This window comes from Lissotriton vulgaris, chromosome 2_2, assembly GCF_964263255.1.
Source record: "Lissotriton vulgaris chromosome 2_2, aLisVul1.2, whole genome shotgun sequence".
Classification (NCBI taxonomy): domain Eukaryota; kingdom Metazoa; phylum Chordata; class Amphibia; order Caudata; family Salamandridae; genus Lissotriton; species Lissotriton vulgaris.
The window spans coordinates 157,253,536-157,274,120 of record NC_141688.1 but is presented as its reverse complement, the minus strand read 5'-3'; the positions used below and the strand labels follow the sequence as shown (position 1 = coordinate 157,274,120).

At 45.4% G+C, this 20,585-nt stretch overlaps 1 protein-coding gene across 1 annotated transcript in view; it reads left to right on the top strand.

Moving 5' to 3' along the window:
- ANO3 (anoctamin 3) overlaps positions 1 to 20,585 on the top strand; it is a 1,465,374-nt gene that overhangs the window by 1,181,391 nt on the left and 263,398 nt on the right. The window contains exon 17 of the mRNA XM_086959492.1: positions 7,985 to 8,021. Coding sequence (XP_086815618.1) covers positions 7,985 to 8,021 — 37 coding nt within the window. The remainder of the gene's footprint in view (positions 1 to 7,984; positions 8,022 to 20,585) is intronic.

The window sequence follows — 20,585 nt, the reverse complement described above, 5'->3', positions numbered from 1 at the left end:
AGTATTTCACTATCAGGACATGCCACACAAATCAGGGCATTTCCCATCTTTCACATACACTGCACCCTGTCCACAGGGGTACCTTGGACCTAACTGAAGGGTGAGTCACATGTAAGAAAAGGGAATGTTATGGGGCTGGTGTGGGTGGCACACCATCTTTAGTAAGATAGGAGTAATATATAACTTTTCAAAGACTATTATAAATCTTTTAAGAAGAGATACAGGCCCTTAGGAAGAATACTTTGATTACTGTCTATTTTCAAAATTCATCACAATGATTGTGTTATCCTAAAAAAGAACAACGTCCCTCCTATTGCACTCGATTAGAGAACTAGTGTTCGTTTTTTTATAGCTTCATCCAATAAGTAATCACTCTGTTGTTGATTTCATCAATTCCAGATCATCATTTATTCAATATGAAGCATTCATATACGTAGTGTCGGTTACTCACTCAACAACTGAAAAGATAACGTAAGCGTTGTGATAGAATTTTTATGCTTGAGATCAGTGGGCGGTACGCACCTGCACCCAACACCGTAAAGAAGTCACAAGATTCAGAGTGGAGTCGTTTTGAACATTTGTAGGAGTGCTACATTTCCTATTTGTGTATTCATCTTTTTGTATTATTCGCATACACTATAAATATGTATTTCTATGATGCATACTGTAACGCTGCTGCTACTGTTTTTTCTGAAATGCAAAGATTTGTCTCAATGTAAATATCAAGTTATAAACGTTATACTTACACCAGTAAAAAATCTATACATTGCTTATGTTGAAACTAACCAACTATTTAAATATTTGCTGGACGTTTGAAATGTTTATATCTCCAGAGGAAAGGTGTCCTTACTTCAGGGGGTCCTGTGTTTGTTTTAGCTGGTTCGATATGTGAAAACATGAACTACTGCAGATCCAAAAAGCACTGTAACAGAGAGATAATGACGCTGATTGGTGGCTCCTGAAACCCTCCATACACAAGAGTTTGTGTTGGGTTTGCGTTAAAAGAGTAACAAAAACTCAACTCAAAGTCCACTGTGTGATTGACAAGCCAATGCAAATCGATATTTGCTTTGGATTGTAACTCATTACTTTGTCAAGTGTGCTTTACACGGGTACTGCACGGGCGTTTCCATGCAACCATGTATGGGTTTTAACACCAGTCCCTATGTACAAAGAACTGTAGACAGGAATCTGTGTGAAAATACTATGGGGCATATTATCAAGCCTGCGATAAAAGCGTTAGCGACTTTTTAAAGTCGCGAACGCATTTTTTTAATTATCGCACTATTCTCAATACGTCTCTAACTGGAGTTAGAGACGTATTCTTGACTTCATCTATCGCCCTCGCGCTGGGGGCGATACATAACGATAATGGGATGCTGGGTGAGCGTTTCCACGTCCAACCACATGTAGAATGTGGTTGGAGGTGGTAACACCCTATTATCAAGGCAGGCGTTGGGAGAAGGAGACCTGCGATAAACTTGTTTATCGCAGGTCTCCCAACGCCTGCTTTGATCAGGTGTTAGGCATTGTTAACATGGGGGAGTGTATCATAAAGCTGAATCCACCCCCCCATATTATCAATAAACAACCACAAAATTAAATACAATTAACAAAAATCAATTGACAACAGTTTGCTAACATTGTTTTTATTTTCAATGTAGCTCAGCCATAATATTCAGGCAATTGAAGTAACACTTATAATTTACTATAAAGTGCCCTGAAAAGGGGGAGGGGATTAGTGCAGTGAGTGTAGGAAGGGTAAGTGACATAAAAAAACAGAGCCAGAGGCTACAAACAGTCAAAGGAATTAAAACTAGTTCAAATTGGTGATGACCAGAGGTTCCAAATTGTTATTTATAATATAACATGCTTCATGTAAGTATTAGATATCGTTGTTCATGGGATGAAGCTGAGAAACACACAAAACAGTCGACGTTTCGACCCCTATTGTGACCGCAGGAAGAAGTTGATGCCTTGCAATGGGGTCTTCATCAGGACGAAAAGAAGGGGGCACAACCTATTTTATACAAAGGAAATTTCATTAGGAACTGATCCAGAATTTAAAAATTAACCAAATAAGCACATCCACAGATAAAGCAACAAGACATACCGTAGATGCTTGTTGTTGTTGGTAGAGAGCGATTTACTCCCACAAGGCAGAAACATGCAAGGACTAGATGTAAGGCATAAGTCTGGTCTCAAAACCACTGAAGAGCGTTGGACGGAACGCAGAACGTAGTTCTAGATAGGAACAAAATGTTGACATAAATGTAATGGTACACAGAGGAAATAGAATGGGTAGGGAAACTGGATTGATAAAAACATTGTAAGTGCCAATAGCAGAGATATTCAGGTCTACAAGGGACTTCATTATAAAGCCAAGAGATTATGGGGTCGGTAGTATCAAAACAACCCAGAGTGGGATGTATAACCGAATGTGACCTGATGTTACAAAGCGCGGCATGGCCAGGTCAGGTTGGTAAGCTGAGGGTAAAGCCTTCTCAAAGCCAGGCATACCTGGTTGGTCGAGTCGGTGTCTAGTTCAAATAAGGGTACCGGTCCAGATTAATCATGGAAGAAGCAGCAGTCTCTGTGAAAGAGGGGGCACAGAGGTGAACTGTCACTAATAGTGCTGTGTTACCCGGCTGAGTAATTCAAAATGGTAGACAATCGTTCTGGCCTACCCAAATCAAGCATACCTGGTTATACACAACGTATTCTCCTATGGATAGTAATCTCAGTGATCATACTACGTAAAGAATGCATCAGCGAATGAAAAAACTGTAGGGAAAAAAAAAAAAACACACAAAAATAATACACTATTACCTATGCAGTATTGAGTAACATTTAAGAAACGTTAATTAAATAAGGCATATCGCCACATTAGTCAAGATGGTAGACTGACACAATTCTTACTCCAAATCAATAGTACCTGATTGGACAACTTCGTGTCTACTATGGAAATTGTCACAATAAATATACTTTGTGGCGGGAAAATCAGCAAGTCTGTAGAGAAGCAACACAAGAAAGAGTTCACGCTGTGTGTCAAGTATTCATGGAGGAGATATACACATAGATACACAATCATACTCAATACGCCAAATGATTCATACCTTATACAACATGACAAGATGTCATTTCAATAATAACCTCAATAAGTCTGCTACACACTAAGTGGATCAGCAGTTGAATGGCTAAAACGAGAGAGACACAGAATTAATGTGTAGCAACTCGTGCAATGTTATTTAGATAGAGACATAAATCAAGAAACAAACTGAATAACGTACCGGTCACCGTATCAGGAGGAGAATTTGGTGAACTAGTTCAGGTCATGAGAATGTACAGGCAACATCTAATATAACGTAAACAAAGATCACTGTTTGTAAATCAGCATTAAATTAAGGCAGCGCAGTCCAACCGCGATCAAAATAAATAATTAACCAGGTACCTGCATCAAAGGGAATGAATCACGGAGTCGGCAAAAATCGGTGAACTAATTCAAACCATAACCGAGTGCAGGCGGCATCTAATGTAACGGATACAAGAGTCCCTATTATAAATCAGCATTAATATAAATCTGGCATAGTTCAACCGCGATCAAGTTAACAGATAACCGGGTACCTGAAGCGAACAGAATGAATCCCTGAGTCGGCAGCCCTCGCGTAGCAGAAACGACTCTGAAGCAGTGAACTTTAGTTCCGATCACGTGATGTGATCGTCATTGAAATCGAAAACGGGGCTGGCGTGGTGGATGATCTGGTGCAAAGTTTGGCGGCCATGTCAGAGTGGCTACTTCATAATAAAGATAGAAACTACAATTATGTGGCAACATAATGTAGAATAATAAGCTTTATACCAGACGGACTGATGCCTATTGTTTAACCTGAAATGGATATATATTCTAACACAAATCAAAACAGAACAACCGCTTATAAATATGTGAACTCATAATCAATATCAAAATTGTACAGTAAGCACTTAGACTGATAAAAGGTCACATATAATATACACATTAAATAAAAAGGAGAAGGAGACCAAATTATGGCGTACCTGTCACATGACGGTAAAGGCCATTGGTGTATGCCACGTCTATATAACAAAGTCATCCAACCTGGAGACCAAGCTGATTATGCATAGAGAATGTGAGCGTACCTATCACAAGATGGTAAAGGCCCAACTAACCAAAATAAGTGGTAGATACAGCATATATAGAGACATGAATCAGGTACAGATAAAATGTGGCGTACCTATCACATGATGGTAAAGGCCAATTAAATATCGGACATAATCTTGTGAGGAAATGTATTGTCATTAAGACCAAACAGTCTTAAATGGTTAGTATGCGCGTACCGGATACAGGATGGTGAAGGCCCATCTAACCGACATAAGTAGTTGGCAGTTAAATTCAGTCTGCCCGTATCATGATATACACCCGGGAAGAAGGTTCCTATATCACAGTGTCTTCCAGAGGGGACAACTCCTTCATCTAAGCAAGGCTAGCTGGGAAAAAGAACTGTCATGTTCGTTGAGGCCATTGTTGATGGAATTGAAACGGAACATCCATTTCAGCTCTCTAACATTAAGGATCTCTGAAATGTTGCCGCCTCTGGGGCCAAGTGTCACCTGTTCTAGGATAAGCCATTTAAGGCTTTCAGGGGAATGAGCTGCAGATATAAAATGTTGTACCAAAGGTGCTCCCTGAACTTCACAACGGATCCACCACGCCAGCCCCGTTTTCGATTTCAATGACGATCACATCACGTGATCGGAACTAAAGTTCACTGCTTCAGAGTCGTTTCTGCTACGCGAGGGCTGCCGACTCAGGGATTCATTCTGTTCGCTTCAGGTACCCGGTTATCTGTTAACTTGATCGCGGTTGAACTATGCCAGATTTAGATTAATGCTGATTTATAATAGGGACTCTTGTATCCGTTACATTAGATGCCGCCTGCACTCGGTTATGGTTTGAATTAGTTCACCGATTTTTGCCGACTCCGTGATTCATTCCCTTTGATGCAGGTACCTGGTTAATTATTTATTTTGATCGCGGTTGGACTGCGCTGCCTTAATTTAATGCTGATTTACAAACAGTGATCTTTGTTTACGTTATATTAGATGTTGCCTGTACATTCTCATGACCTGAACTAGTTCACCGAATTCTCCTCCTGATACGGTGACCGGTACGTTATTCAGTTTGTTTCTTGATTTATGTCTCTATCTAAATAACATTGCACGAGTTGCTACACATTAATTCTGTGTCTCTCTCGTTTTAGCCATTCAACTGCTGATCCACTTAGTGTGTAGCAGACTTATTGAGGTTATTATTGAAATGACATCTTGTCATGTTGTATAAGGTATGAATCATTTGGCGTATTGAGTATGATTGTGTATCTATGTGTATATCTCCTCCATGAATACTTGACACACAGCGTGAACTCTTTCTTGTGTTGCTTCTCTACAGACTTGCTGATTTTCCCGCCACAAAGTATATTTATTGTGACAATTTCCATAGTAGACACGAAGTTGTCCAATCAGGTACTATTGATTTGGAGTAAGAATTGTGTCAGTCTACCATCTTGACTAATGTGGCGATATGCCTTATTTAATTAACGTTTCTTAAATGTTACTCCATACTGCATAGGTAATAGTGTCTTATTTTTGTGTTTTTTTTTTTTTTTCCCTACAGTTTTTTCATTCGCTGATGCATTCTTTACGTAGTATGATCACTGAGATTACTATCCATAGGAGAATACGTTGTGTATAACCAGGTATGCTTGATTTGGGTAGGCCAGAACGATTGTCTACCATTTTGAATTACTCAGCCGGGTAACACAGCACTATTAGTGACAGTTCACCTCTGTGCCCCCTCTTTCACAGAGACTGCTGCTTCTTCCATGATTAATCTGGACCGGTACCCTTATTTGAACTAGACACCGACTCGACCAACCAGGTATGCCTGGCTTTGAGAAGGCTTTACCCTCAGCTTACCAACCTGACCTGGCCATGCCGCGCTTTGTAACATCAGGTCACATTCGGTTATACATCCCACTCTGGGTTGTTTTGATACTACCGACCCCATGGTCGGGCACTTATATAATCTCTTGGCTTTATAATGAAGTCCCTTGTAGACCTGAATATCTCTGCTATTGGCACTTACAATGTTTTTATCAATCCAGTTTCCCTACCCATTCTATTACCTCTGTGTACCATTACATTTATGTCAACATTTTGTTCCTATCTAGAACTACGTTCTGCGTTCCGTCCAACGCTCTTCAGTGGTTTTGAGACCAGACTTATGCCTTACATCTAGTCCTTGCATGTTTCTGCCTTGTGGGAGTAAATCGCTCTCTACCAACAACAACAAGCATCTACGGTATGTCTTGTTGCTTTATCTGTGGATGTGCTTATTTGGTTAATTTTTAAATTCTGGATCAGTTCCTAATGAAATTTCCTTTGTATAAAATAGGTTGTGCCCCCTTCTTTTCGTCCTGATGAAGACCCCATTGCAAGGCATCAACTTCTTCCTGCGGTCACAATAGGGGTCGAAACGTCGACTGTTTTGTGTGTTTCTCAGCTTCATCCCATGAACAACGATATCTAATACTTACATGAAGCATGTTATATTATAAATAACAATTTGGAACCTATGGTCATCACCAATTTGAACTAGTTTTAATTCCTTTGACTGTTTGTAGCCTCTGGCTCTGTTTTTTTTATGTCACTTACCCTTCCTACACTCACTGCACTAATCCCCTCCCCCTTTTTCAGGGCACTTTATAGTAAATTATAAGTGTTACTTCAATTGCCTGAATATTATGGCTCAGCTACATTGAAAATAAAAACAATGTTAGCAAACTGTTGTCAATTGATTTTTGTTAATTGTATTTAATTTTGTGGTTGTTTACTGGGACCCCTTCTCTCAGCAACATATGTACCCAGGTCCCAGTGACTTACTTGGGTGAACCCCCCTTTACTTAACCCCCATATTATCAAGGCACACATTAGCGCGTGACAACGCTTGTTTTCACGTGCTAATGTTCCCTATTGCCGACTATCGCCGGATTTAATATCGCCTACGTGTTGCGTATTGATAATAACGCGCTGTCACGGCAATTAAATCCGGCGATAGGAAAATGTGCGATGTGCGTTTTTTAACGCACATCTGGATAATATGCCCCTATATCTCCCTCAGGCAGGTGTAACAAGGAGACATTTTTTCATTGCTCCTTGTTGGTTCCTCTTTGCATGGATGCTGCATTCTACAACATACATATAAAGAGAAAAATGCCTTAACCTCTTAAGCGCTGCCGTCGGCCAACGGTCGTCGCGTGCACTACCTTGGCAGTGCTGCGCATGTCCGTTGGCCGACGCGGCACCACCCGTTATTCGAACGTTCAGCACTGGGCGCTGAACGTTCGACGCTCTAAACCGGTTAAAGCATAGTTGTGTACAGGAAGGGAGCTCTTTCTGCACAAAAACTATGCAGATTACAACGTAGATACCCTTTTTCTATGGCGCAAGGGTGCCTGCGTTCGCAGATGGATGTCAAAAGTGCACTGTCCCAGGGACAGAGCAGATCTGCACCTCTTCTTATTAGGTATGCTCTCTCCCGTTCAAGCGACATAGTGCAACAACTTTACTTGCTGTGCTTCGTTGCATTAACTCTTTGTAACTCTGTTCCCCCGTATGAACAAGCTAGATGTGTAATGCAGTGACCCGTGCCTAATGCTGGGTGTGCACTCTGGGCGTGCACTCAATGTCAGAATACATTTTTTACACAAAGCAAAGACCAGTAAGAGAGTAATGAAATATCTTACATTGATCTTCTCTTTCAGTACATCACTGAGGCCTGTCATTATTACAACAGCCAATGGTGATAGTAGTTAGAACAAAAAATGCAGCTTTTTTGAAAATGTCTTTAAAATGACGACAGCACATATACGTAACCAACCAATGTCTTATGTCTGTTTTTTTTTTGTAGGTATATGAAAAAGTTGCATACTTGTTAACAAATTTAGGTGAGTGCATATAAACAGTAATATTGTTGTTTTTCTATGCAAATATGCTTCTAAATACTAGGCATACAAATTCAAAGAAGGCATGCAATGCTTTGCAAAGAGTTCGTAAATGTATGTGTTTGTCCATATATAGTGAAACCGTGTCTTTATCACTAATCCCTTTCCATAAAGCCTTTCAGTGAAAATCCTGTTATGAACCAGATGCTATACTAACTGTCAGAGTAATGCATTAAAGAACATCATTATCAAGAAAGTAAGAGAGTTGTATATGTTTAACATCCCATGGGAGAAAAATGAAAAATAAACGATAAGCATTAACTTGTGGTTCAACTTTATTGTGAAGACAATCCAACAACCCTGCTGAAAATATACATCTAATTCCGAAAATCTATTTTTTATATATTTTTTTTATATCCTCATTCACCACCAAACTCACTTCAATTCACACTCAAGATGTCTATACCCACACTCAGCAAGCTGAGAGGCATAGGCAATTGGAAGTGGAGACCCCGCCTACCGGTACTAAGACTTGCTTGTGTGCTAATAAAGAACCAGCTGAGAAAACTCTTCCGCCAAGCTCCAAGAGCTAGATGACACTCGTTGTAAAGCTGCCATTGAAAAAACTGGGAGCAACCGACTTAGCCCGAAGAGTATTAAGGCAGCAGAATCATAGGGCTCAGAGAAAAAAAAATAATAGATCAACTCTGAGCCCCATCTGAATTGCAGCAGGTTCCAAAATGCTTTCCTCTTCTTACTGCCTCATCTCATAAGATCTAGTTTAGAGACCGCCAAGACTGTAGTCTGCCAGTCTAAAAATGAGGGGGGAGTGGATTCTGTCTATCTTTTACAGATTTGTCTCCTAGCTAGGAGAATAGCATAGAAAAGCAGTGATCTGGCAGAGACCGTAACTCTATCTGCCAAACCAAAGCTCATCAAAGGTAAGTCGATGTTGATAGGACACCCCAGGGTACTTGCCAAGAAATTCCCAATGCTATACCAAAAGGAAGCAAGGGCAGGGCATTCTTTAAACAGGTGGATGTCAGAAGCTGAAGCCAGCCCACATTTCATACAGCAGACCGGAGGGCCTTTAATGATTTTAGAAAGTTTATGTGAGGAGAAGTAGGCCCTATGGATGGTAAACAGGTGGTTTCTTTTTAGCCATGCCAGTTTTACTACCTCATATAAGATCTTACATGAGTTCTGGCATAAATAATCGCCGTCCTGTGCAGGTAAGGAGCCTTCCCACAGTTCCTCTGCAAGTTTGAAATCGCCGTCCACAACTTCAGATACCAAAAAGACTTCCTTACTCCCAGGGAACTTAGTCACAAGCTGATGTTCCAGGAAGCTGCCACTCCCAGTTAAAGTTTTACGATTCGTTTTTGAGTGTGATTGGGCCCAACTTTCCAGCTGAAGATATGTAAATCAGGAGAGACCTGCTATGACTTTGTCTCCAATTTGTTCCCATGAAACAAGAATACTGTCAGGGATCAGGTCCTCCCAGACCAATAGCTCAGCTTCCCTCAAGGGTATTGCCAGCCTATCCCTCAAACACTCTGGAGCACCCGGGGAGTCCCAGAGTGGAACCAGGCTGGAGAAATAACCAAGCGCAGCCGAACCCCTCAATTTTGCCTAAGTTTTAGCTTAGCCCTGGAGAACCTTCGGCTTAACCTTTTTTTAAAACTTTGGTTCACGGAATTTGAACAGAAATCCCTCCTCCGGTAAATTAACCCCTTCAAAGCATAGCTAGGAACATCCCCCACGGACCAGTATTAACAGGCATTTTCAATAGAATAAGCGAGTGTGAAAGTTGGAAGGCCCAAGCATAAAGCTGGAGATCTGGTAAAGCAAGGCCTCCCTTCTCTCTCCTCCTCCTCAGCTTTTTCCATGCAATCCTAGTGATTTATATGCCCAAACAAACAATATCCCTCTGCAACTTGTCAATGGTAGATTTTTCAAAGTGAAGGGGAATACAATTGAAGAAGACAGTAATTTTAGGGAGTATTGACATCTTGACCAGATTAACTTTGCCTATAATGGATAAAGGGAGTAGGGCCCAAGATTTCATTAGCCTCTGGCACTCCCTAGCCACCATAGCTAGGTTAGTCTCTGTGATCTTTGTGATATCTTGAAGTACATTAATCCCCAGGTATCTCGTTTTGGAGCTGATGTGGTGCTGATGCTGGGTTCCTCCAAGATTCCAGGCCACGATTTCTGTCTTCGAGGCATTGATTTCATACCTGAAACCAAACTAAACTCCTGAGCTAGGCTGGCGACAGCTGGAAATGCTGTGTGTAAATTAGCTGAGAGAACTAAAATATTATCAGCATTCAGGGCTACCTTCCTCTCCCACTTCCCGTACTTAAAAGGCTGGATGTTAGGATTGTCCCTAAGCCGTTGAGCAAATGGCTTAATGTATAGATCAAAGAGGAGAGTGGGCAGCCCTGTCTGGTCCCCCTTGAAATCTTAAAGGGATCAGTGGTGTTACCATTAACAAGAAGTCTGGCAGTTGGATTCTGATAAATCAACTGAACTATACGACAGAATTTTTCCCCTAGGTTAAATTTCCTCAAGACCTGCGACAGGTAAATCCAATTCACCCTGTTGAAGGCCTTGTTAGCATCTAAAGTATTGGCTGCTAATGGGCGAGAATATGCAGGACCCAAATCAATCGCCCCAATACAATTCTACGTAAGGTCTGAAAACTGTCGACCCCTGACGAAGCCCTTCTGATCCAAATGAAGAATGTTTCCCGCCACAAGTCCGGATCTTGCTGCCAATATTGAGGTGAAGATTTTATAATCAGCATTCAAGAGTGATAGGGGCCTATATGACCCAGACCTTGATGGAAGTTTCCCTGGTTTCAAGATCAGAATTATAATGGCGTTGTTCCACGAAGCTGGGAGCTTTAGGCCCTCCTGTGAGATCTGATTAAAAAGCAACCTAAGGGTGGGGACGATCTTATCGCTCATTAATCTGTAGATCTCGGCTGAGAGCCCATCAGGGCTTGCAGCCTCCTGTTCTACAACATGAAATGGCTTCCCTGACCTCGGCGTGAGAAAAAGCCTGGTCTAAGTGTTGTTGCTGATCAGCCAGCTCTGTACACTAAAGCTGTCCACCCTATTATCTTCACAATAGATGTCTTGGAAGAAGGTCTAGAAAGGGTCACAAATTTCCTTATCTGAAGAATGAATAGCATTACCATTAGTAATTTCCCTGATGTGGTTCCTCGCCCAGTCTGATTTAGTCTTCCACGTGAGGAGCTTGTCTGCCCCTTCCCCATACTCGAAGTGGGCGATTTTACTTGCCTCCCATCTTTGAGTAAGCGTGTTGTTCAAGACATTCACCAACTAACCCTTCAAACTGTCAATCTTAACCTGGCGCTCTTGCTGATTTTCAGGGGGAGCTCGGCTGATTAGATCGGCTACCGCATCCTTCAGCTTAGCTTCAATAATTGAGGTCTCTTCCTTGTATTTTTAATTTTTATAGCTGGAACTACTGGTGATTTGGCCTCACAAGAAAGTTTTTAGAGAATCCCATATGATTGTTATTAAAGCTGATCCAGAGTTTACCTTCAGAAACCATTCAATTTCTTGTGATAAGAAAGAGATCTCCTCTTCCTCCAAAAGTAATGCACGTCAAAAGACTATGTCCTAGTGGTGGCTAGGTACTGGACACTCCAAACCCAGAAGAACGCCTGACTGGTCTGAAAGATGGGATGCCAAGAACAAGATTTTTTTGACTCTGCCTCTTAATGAATAACATATCAGCACATAATCTAGTCTAGATTGGTGCCGATATTTATGGTTTCGATACGAGACACCAGGCTGCTGACCTGATCTCTCCCTCCAAATATTCAAAAAGGCTAATTGCTTCATAGCACAAAGTAAAAAGTCCCGACATTTAGAAGGAGCCATAGCTCTATTGTTTGGAGTCTTGTCTAATAAGGGATTCAAAACAATGTTAAAATCTCCAGCCAGGACTATTGGTTCCGGAAAGTCAAGCATATGGGAAAATATTGTCTTGAGACTGGAGGGATCTTCTTGGTTGGGTCCGTAGTAGCCAACCAAGGTATACAAGGTCCCCATTATAATAACTTTCATGATGACCCATCTCCCACCTGGGTCAACAAGCTTAGTAGAATATGAGCCCTAGCTGATTTCTTAAATAGAACTAGAACCCCTCTAATGTTTGCTGACTGACTAGTACAAACATACGACCCAACCCATCTTTTGTTCTTAAAGAGAGAAGTCGGCTCTGCTTTAAGTAGATGTGTTTCCTGGAGGACAATGACCTGCACAGGTAAATCCCGGAGATATTGTATGATCTTAGCTCTTCTCTGCTTGGTGCGCAGGCCATTGACATTCCAGGACAAAATCTGTATGGAATTCATGGTGGATCAAACCGACGCCCTGTCATTAAAAACAGAGATTGGAGACACGAGCACCAGCACCCAAACCAACACAATTCCCAAACCATTACTCTTAAAGTTGAGATTGGTAGGATCAAAAGAGGGAGAATGAGGATTTTTTTGATTTTTTTACCCCGCTGCACTCAACCCCAGTGCCTCACCTGACCTTCCCCACCCCTGGAGAACCATTTCCCCAAGGTACCCGCCGCCCCCTAACTCCTTCCATAAAGTGAGAAAAGTGCAAAAAGGAAAAGGAAATAAAGAAAAGACCTATCCAACTCTACGGATACATTTTTTATTTTAATTTATTACCTTCCTTAATTTATGTTATCATTTACTCTAAATATTAGGCACTTCTGGCATATAATCACCTGTCGTTCTAACTTTATCCGCCACTAAAGATGGATATGCAGCCCCGACCGGACCATAAACCAGGCTAAAGACACTTTTTTCTGAAATCCCCTTGCTGATGCTATCGAGCAACTCATCCGTCTACTGAACTGGTTGTCGCATCAACTACAAGGGTAAGATACCGTAGGAAAAAAGGGGATCCCTGACTAGACCTCACCCTTCTCCATAATAGTGAGCCACTCGTCTGCCTCCTGTATAGACCTCACAAGGTGCAATTTATTTTTATACATAATTTTGATATTAGCTGGAAACTTAAGTTGAGCAGCAGCACCAAGCCTCTTAAAGTCATCCAGTATCCTCCCCAACGCCCATTGCCTGTCAAGAGTTGCTCGGGCCAAGTCAGATCGAATTTGGAATGAAAAATCTTTGGCCTTCAATGACTTATGCTTGAGAGACAGATTAAGTATTTTCTCCTTCAGGGAGTAGGTATGAAGATTAACAAGTATCTTCCTAGGCTTGGATCTATTTGGGTTCCTCCTGAAGGGGTATCTATGTATTCTCTTGATGTCGCTCTTCAGCTCATCCTCCGATTTATCCTGTTCAAGAGACTTCTCTAGGAGTGTAATCATGAAGGACTTGAGGTCGTCCCACTCACTCCCCTCCGGGACATTCAAAATACACAGGTTGCTCCTTCGCCAATTGTTCTCCACTACTTCTAGCCTGTCCCGAAGAGCCACCTACTCCCTTTTAAGAGTCACTATGTCAGCTTTCACTACTCCAAGATGGTCTGTTAATTCTCCCACAGTACACTCTAAAGTCTCGGTTCTAACGTTTAAGAAATCCACTTTTCTCTCCAAGGACTCAGAGAAGCTCCTAATCTCTCCTTGATTGGCTGTCGATACTTCAAACCCTCTTTTAATGTCCACCGAAAGTGAAGCAAGAAGGGCCTCCAGGGAAGCCACTGAGGGTCCTGCTACCCCATGGGCCATCGCACCTGCATCAGAAACGACTCCTAAACCTCCTACGGCCCCCTGGGACAATCCCTGAGATACAACGTGAAGCCCCTGCCCTTCCGCTTCCTTTCCTTTATCCTTCTGCATTATAGCAGGGCTCTCTATACTTAAGGTTAGGGTATCTCCTGAAAACGGGAGGCCACCAGATACCTCCGTGCCACCAGAGTCCATTCTAAAGTCGACTGGTCCTCCTGACCCTCTTGTGAAAGCCTCACCCTGCCTTACAAGATTCAAAACTTCAGGTGGAACTTTAAAAAAGGACCTTAACGAGAGCGTAACCCTGAGTTTAGTGTCTAAAGGGGTGCTTTTGGACCTACTAGGTTTTGCCCTCCTTCCCTTGACTTCACCACAGAGGAAGGTAGAGCTGCTGTTCTCTGGGGAAAAACTAAAGTTGCTTGTGGCACTTCTGATTCTTTCACTCTTCTCAATGCTACCAATGCTTGAGCCCAAATTGCCCTCAGAGAGATGTTTAGGGCTTCTCTCTGCCAATTTCAATTTTGCTGGAACCTCATCCCCCCTCCATGTTTTTCCCTTTCCTAGATGGCTTAATGGTGGTTGAAGCAATGACTGAAACAGAAGAGCTTCTTTCCTGGGACTGGGAGTCTCCCCGGACCCCTGGCCCCGTTGTACCTGCTCCTGCCGCACCAATGCCCCCTGGACTCAGTCTCACAACCTCCAACTGCTCGCCCCAGCCTGAAAGGAACACAACTAGTGCTACCTCTGCAGCAAGTTGCCCGGAGGAGACCGCGAGCTGCGGCTTCGCGGCCCCTCCTGAGCTCCAGTGCTGCCGCCGCCCACCGTGACAGGCAGGTAGAAACTGGGACTGCCGCGTCTCCAAAGCACATCTGTGGCCGATATGCGGAACAAAACACCAAAAAAAATAGAAAAAGGTCCCCCGGAGTGGGCAGAACACCAAACTACATCAAGCAGGCAAGGAAAAATCTCTCAGGAACCGCTGGAAGGCATAGGCGCGAGATGGGGTGCTCCGGGTGCAAGTGGCGGCTCAACTAGCAGCCGCCATGTTCTCCTCGCAGTAGTCTCGAAAATCGAATTATTACATTGTAGCATAATAGCATGAGAGATCCTCACTCTGTAAAAAAAGCTCACTCTATAAATGGAAACATTTAACAATTACAGGGAACAACCATTAACAATGCCATAACCACAGTGATGTCTGTTATATATTTAACGTCAAAAATATGTTCAGTGAATGTGTATTACTGTGAGATATTGGGTTGCTGGTTGACTGGGGTGGGAGCTCTGGCGAAGCATAAGCCACAGTCCCCTGCAGAGTGAAACACAAAAAGGCCCTAAATTAACCTGTGGTTAACGCTGGGTAGCTTGGCACAAAGAGCAATAAGCTCTAATTTAGAGGCAATGTGTAAAGTAGTTATGCAACACACAAATAGTAATAAAGTGAATACACAACACATGAGAAATCCCAAACCAATTCAGAAAAATAGTCAATTTTAATAAATGATTCGACACCATACCGACAAATTCCAATCAGCAGAACTGGAGCTGTGAATTGTTACATTTTAAGATTTAAAATAATGCCTAAAAGATCAAAGCGCCAACCGCGGACATCTAGTTATGTGTGACCGGGTAAAAGTTAAAAGTTAAGGCCGATTGCGGTGGAATACAGTTCGGATGCAAGAAGTGGATTCAGAAAACATTTCTGAAGAAAAATGTCTGAGAAAGTAATATGCACAGCATTGGGCCCAGACATGAACGGTTTGTAACACATGCACACACCCAGACCCACACTTATGAGCTTCAGCTAATGTTTTACTACCAGTAAAATGTCACATGCTTTCTGTTCGCTGGGTGTTTCTACTGTCCAATCTCCAAAAAAGGACAACTTTTACTAGATCTAGTGGAGAACTTTTTAAAGGGAGGGTTATTTTGTAAAACTACTGGGTTATGGCTATCTGTATTATTGATATATTGTCAATCAATAAATCAATCAGGGAATTGTTAGTGTGCTACTCACGCGTGAGGGTCTAAAGGCGCTGGTGCAGATCTGTTCAGCCGAAGATCCAGGTCTTGAGGAGCAAAATGGCCTGGATTCTGTAAATAGACATACTGTTGATTGTGTACATCCCATTACATAAAATGGACTCTCCCTGTGCATGGACACATTCTCTGAGTGAGTGTATATGCCAGAGAGATCACAGCAGTGACAGATGCAGAGCCAGTTCATGCGGTTGTTCTGCCTTTCGCAGGAGGAGGGGCTCTGTCTACTTTTGGAGGAGGGCAAAGGACCTCCGCACACAGGAATATCTACCCTGGAACTGCACCCCCAGTGGTGGCGCGCCTTTAGCTCCTCCAAGCCTATGTACGACCTCCTATGGTTTTCACGGGAGGCTGGAGGGGGATGGGGGGCAGTTCTGCAGGTGCGGGACGGGTGCCCCAGTAACAAAAGCAGCTGTGCTTCACACTTGCAACTGCCCCCTACCCCAACCCACCGCCTGGGCTGACCCGACAAAAATTGCCAGGGCTACTTTGGGTGCCCAGTCCGGTCCTGGTGGCACCCGGCGTGTTCGCCTCTGTAATATTATTTAGGTGCAGACTCGAAGGAATTTCCTCATTGGGATCTGTGCAGTGTGCACTCCCTTCATATCTCATGAGTGTGAAATGTGCTGAGGCACAATATATATGAAAAGAAGGGGCCACACGAGCATTGTTGTGTCGGATGATCTACGCTCAAGGGGCATCTAACCCTGACTAGGCCTAGCACGTGGTCCTAGAATAAACTCAGCCAGACACTGGGAATAAAGTTGCTTGGTCGGTCGGCGCGTGTCTCTGAACGCCCTCTCACGTGCTCGACCTCTTTTTATTATAGGGCGGTCACATGACCAACTTGTCCGTCCCTCCGGACCTCGGGGGCGGACCCTCGGGAACACAACATTCCTCCTAAAACAAGAAAAACAACAAAACCAAAAACATACTGCAAGAAATCACACACATGGTCTGATCAAACCCCTTGTCTCACTAGCATCAGTACCGATACCTTCAGCGTCTTTCAAAAGGCTAGCGCATTCAGTTCAACCATCACGTGCACATACGTAAATGAGAACAGTCTTACGTAAAGTAGTCTCGCAGCCAGCTGGAGGGGGTGGGGTTGGCACGTAGCTGGCGTTGGGACCCCCGCTGAGTCATCGGCTCGGATCCAGCCTCCACCTCGTGGCTTGGCGCCTCGTTGTCGGCCCCCTCCGGATCTGGGGCCTCATCCAGGGCCTCCGTGTCTCCGCCCACATCCTCACTAGAAGCCTGCTGCTCGTCACGTGGCCTGACCTCGGGCTGAGATGTTGATTCACCAGGCGGCAACGTAGTTGCAGTTTCGGTTTCTCTGTCGCCTTGCTGGCGCCTTGGCTCGCTGCTCGACGGGTGATAGAGCTTGAAGTGAGACACGTTGCGAGTCACCTTGTCTCGTCCTCGAGTGGCTGTGATGCGGGTGCCCTTCACACCACTGACTCGCCATGGTCGCCTTTCATAACTGAGTTTGAATTTGCCACCAGTGGCCCGATTTTTGATGAGCACTAGGTCACCTCTTTTGAAGTGGGGGGCCACTGCCCTACGTTTCTTGCTGATCTGGTCATAGGCAGAACGTCTCCTCATTTCTACTGTCTGTTCATTTATCAGTTCAGGTGCCCACTGGGGGTGATGGGGAATTGAGTCCGTTATTACCCGCCCTAGGAGAAGATGTGCAGGAGCTACCCCCGTTGTGGAGTGAGGGGTCTGGCGGTAGCTACGAAGGAAAGTTAAAATGGCCATTTCTACGGACTGCCCTTTATCATGCGCAATGCGGATTACCTTGTTTAGAGTTCTCATGAATCGCTCGGCCTCCCCATTGGCCTGAGGCCACCTTGGGGTGATGCGCCGGTGACGGGTTCCTAGGGACGAGAGATAGTCCGCAAAGTCTTGACCCTGGAAGGGCGGTCCATTGTCCGTTCTGAGTTCTCTCATAGCTCCATGGGTGGCAATAATTTTCTCTATCTTGGGAATCACACAGTCGGCACTAGTACTGGTGATGATTTCGACTTCCGGGTACTTGGAGTGATCGTCTATCATCACTAGCGTGTGCCGTCCATCCGGAAGGCTGCCAAAATCCATGCTGACCCTTTCCCAGGGGCCTCGGGGTCTGGGTTCCACAATGATGGGGGCCTCGCGGGGGCTGTCGCCTGTCGTTTGGCAGGCCGTGCATGTGCGCACAACAGTTTCCACCATATCGTCCATGAGCGGGAACCACACCTTTGTCCGCAGCCGGGCCTTTGTCTTAACCATTCCCTGGTGCCCTACGTGCGCCAGCTGAACTACTCGGCTTGTCAAAGCTGTCGGGATCACCAGACGATGCCCTCGCAGGAGGCACCCAGCCGCGTCCTCGTTCAGTTCAGCCCTCACATGGTACAGACCGTCCATGATTTTCTGGGCCTCGGGTGTGAGTGCCTTCCAGCCCTCCTTGGCTTTCTGCCAGTTGGCCGTCCGGAGCAGATCTTTGGCCCGCTGTATACAGGCGTCCTGAGCCGTGGCGCTCACCACCTCCTCCAGGGATATGGGGCGCGGGCATGATCTGGCCACGACCCATCGCACATAGGCCTCCGTCTCTTCAGCTTCCTCCATTTCCTCTGGGGTGGCCGCCCGGGGGTGTCGTGATAGATAATCCGCCGGATTCTTTGCCCCTGGCTGGTACTCAATGGCACAGTTGTACTCCTGTAGTTGCAGAATCCACTTTTCGATTCTGGGGGGTGGTTTGGATGAGGTGCCTGAGAACAGCGACAGCAGCGGCTTGTGGTCCGTTACTACTGTGAAAGGCTTGCCATATACATATAAGTGGAAGTGCCGGCATCCCCAATGAATCGCGATGGCTTCTTTTTCAATTTGGGAGTACCTTTGTTCTGTGTCCGTGAGGGACCGGCTGGCGAAAGCGACAGGGGCCCAGTCTATCTCGTCTCGGGCTCTCTGCATCAGGACAGCCCCCAATCCCGCCGGTCCGGCATCTACTGCAATGAGAGTGGAATGCCTGGGGTCAAAGAACGCCAGCGTGGTGTTGCTGGACAGCGCACTCTTGATATTTTGGAATGCCCTTTCCTGCTCCGGTCCCCAGTTCCATGGCGTGGAGTCTTTGGTTAGATCACGTAGAGGGAGGGTCAGGTTGGCTAGGTCTCTTATGAAGCGACCACAGTAATTCACCATCCCAAGGAAACTTCGGACTTCCGTGACAGTCGTGGGCGGAGGTGCATCTTTGATGTCCTTGACCTTGTCCGGATCAGGATTGACGCCATCGGCCGAGAACACGTAGCCAAAGAACCCCAGCTTGGTCTGAAGAAACTCGCATTTGTCTCGGTGCAGAGTGAGTCCAGCGCTGCGGAGCCTGCGGAACACCTGTGCCAAGCGTTGGTTGTGCTCGGGAATTGTCCTGGCGTGCACCATGATATCGTCACTGACATTGATCACCCCCGGTATGCCAGTAATGAGCTCTTGGATGACATTCTGGAACACCTCGGCAGCACTGGATATCCCGAAGCTCAGCCTGGTGTACCTGCGCAGTCCGATGTGGGTGGAGAATGTCGTAATGTTCCGGGATTCTTTATCCAGCACGAGCTGATGGTACCCCGCCCTGAGGTCCAACTTGGAAAACCACCGGGCCCCGGCCATTTCTCCGATCAGGTCATCGATCGTGGGGGTGATATGTCGTTCCCTTTTGATGGCCGCATTGGGGAGGCGCATGTCCACACATATCCGGACCGCTCCCGGCTGCTTGGGTTTCCGGGTGACCACGATGGGCGATACCCAGGGGGTGGGGCCGGACACCTTTTCAATGATGCCCGCGGCTTCCAGCTTCTGTAGTTCTTCCTCAACCAGGGGCCTCAAATGAAACGCGACCCGCCGGTGTCGCAGGGCCACCGGTTGGACAGTGGGGTCCACATGCAGGTGTATTTCCCGACCCTTGAAGCGGCCGATCCCTTCGAACAGGTCCGAAAAGTCTGCAATCAGTTGCTGCACTGATTCCTCGTGCACCCCAAACGCAAAAGAGACCACTCCCAGGTCTTCTGCCGTCCGGCAACTCAGGAGCATGCCTTGGCCTTCCTCCGACACGAAGATGTTGGCACGCGTGAACTTGTCTCCGTGTCGAATTGCTGCTTTGAATTTTCCTCGAATGCGGAGGGGCACGTCTTGGCCATAGGCAAAAACGGTGATCGGAGTGGAGCGGAGGCTGGGTGGAGTAGCCATGTCTCCGTAGAGGGACGCACTCATCAGATTTATTGAGGCGCCCGTGTCCACCGTTGCCATGATGTCCTGATCAGCTACTTGTATGGCACACTGTGGTAGTGTCCTTGTGCGTCGGGTGGCCGTGCCGATCATGTGCACCTTGTGTACAGACCGCTCCTCCTCGTCGTCGTCCATATCACTGTTGCTGGGTCCTCCTTCCGCGCCTTCAGGCTCCGCCACCGCGTGTACTGTCTGGCGGGGCTTGCTGAACTTTTTGGACCGACACACCTTTTCAAAATGGTTCATCTTTCCGCACCCGGAGCATATCTTGCCCCGTGCTGGACATTCTGGCGCCGGGTGTCTCGGGCCTCCGCAGTAACCACATGATTGCGCCGAAGCTCCGCCCTGCGGAGTTGTTGTTCGCTTCACCCATTTGGGCTGTGGGCGGACCTGCAGTTTGTTCACCGGTTCCACTTTCATGTTGGCCTGCAGAGCTGCTTCCATGTGGGCTGCCCTGGCCTTGGACAGCTCCTTCGTGCGGCCCAGCGTGAGAATGTCTGGGAGGGGTTTCCCCGACTC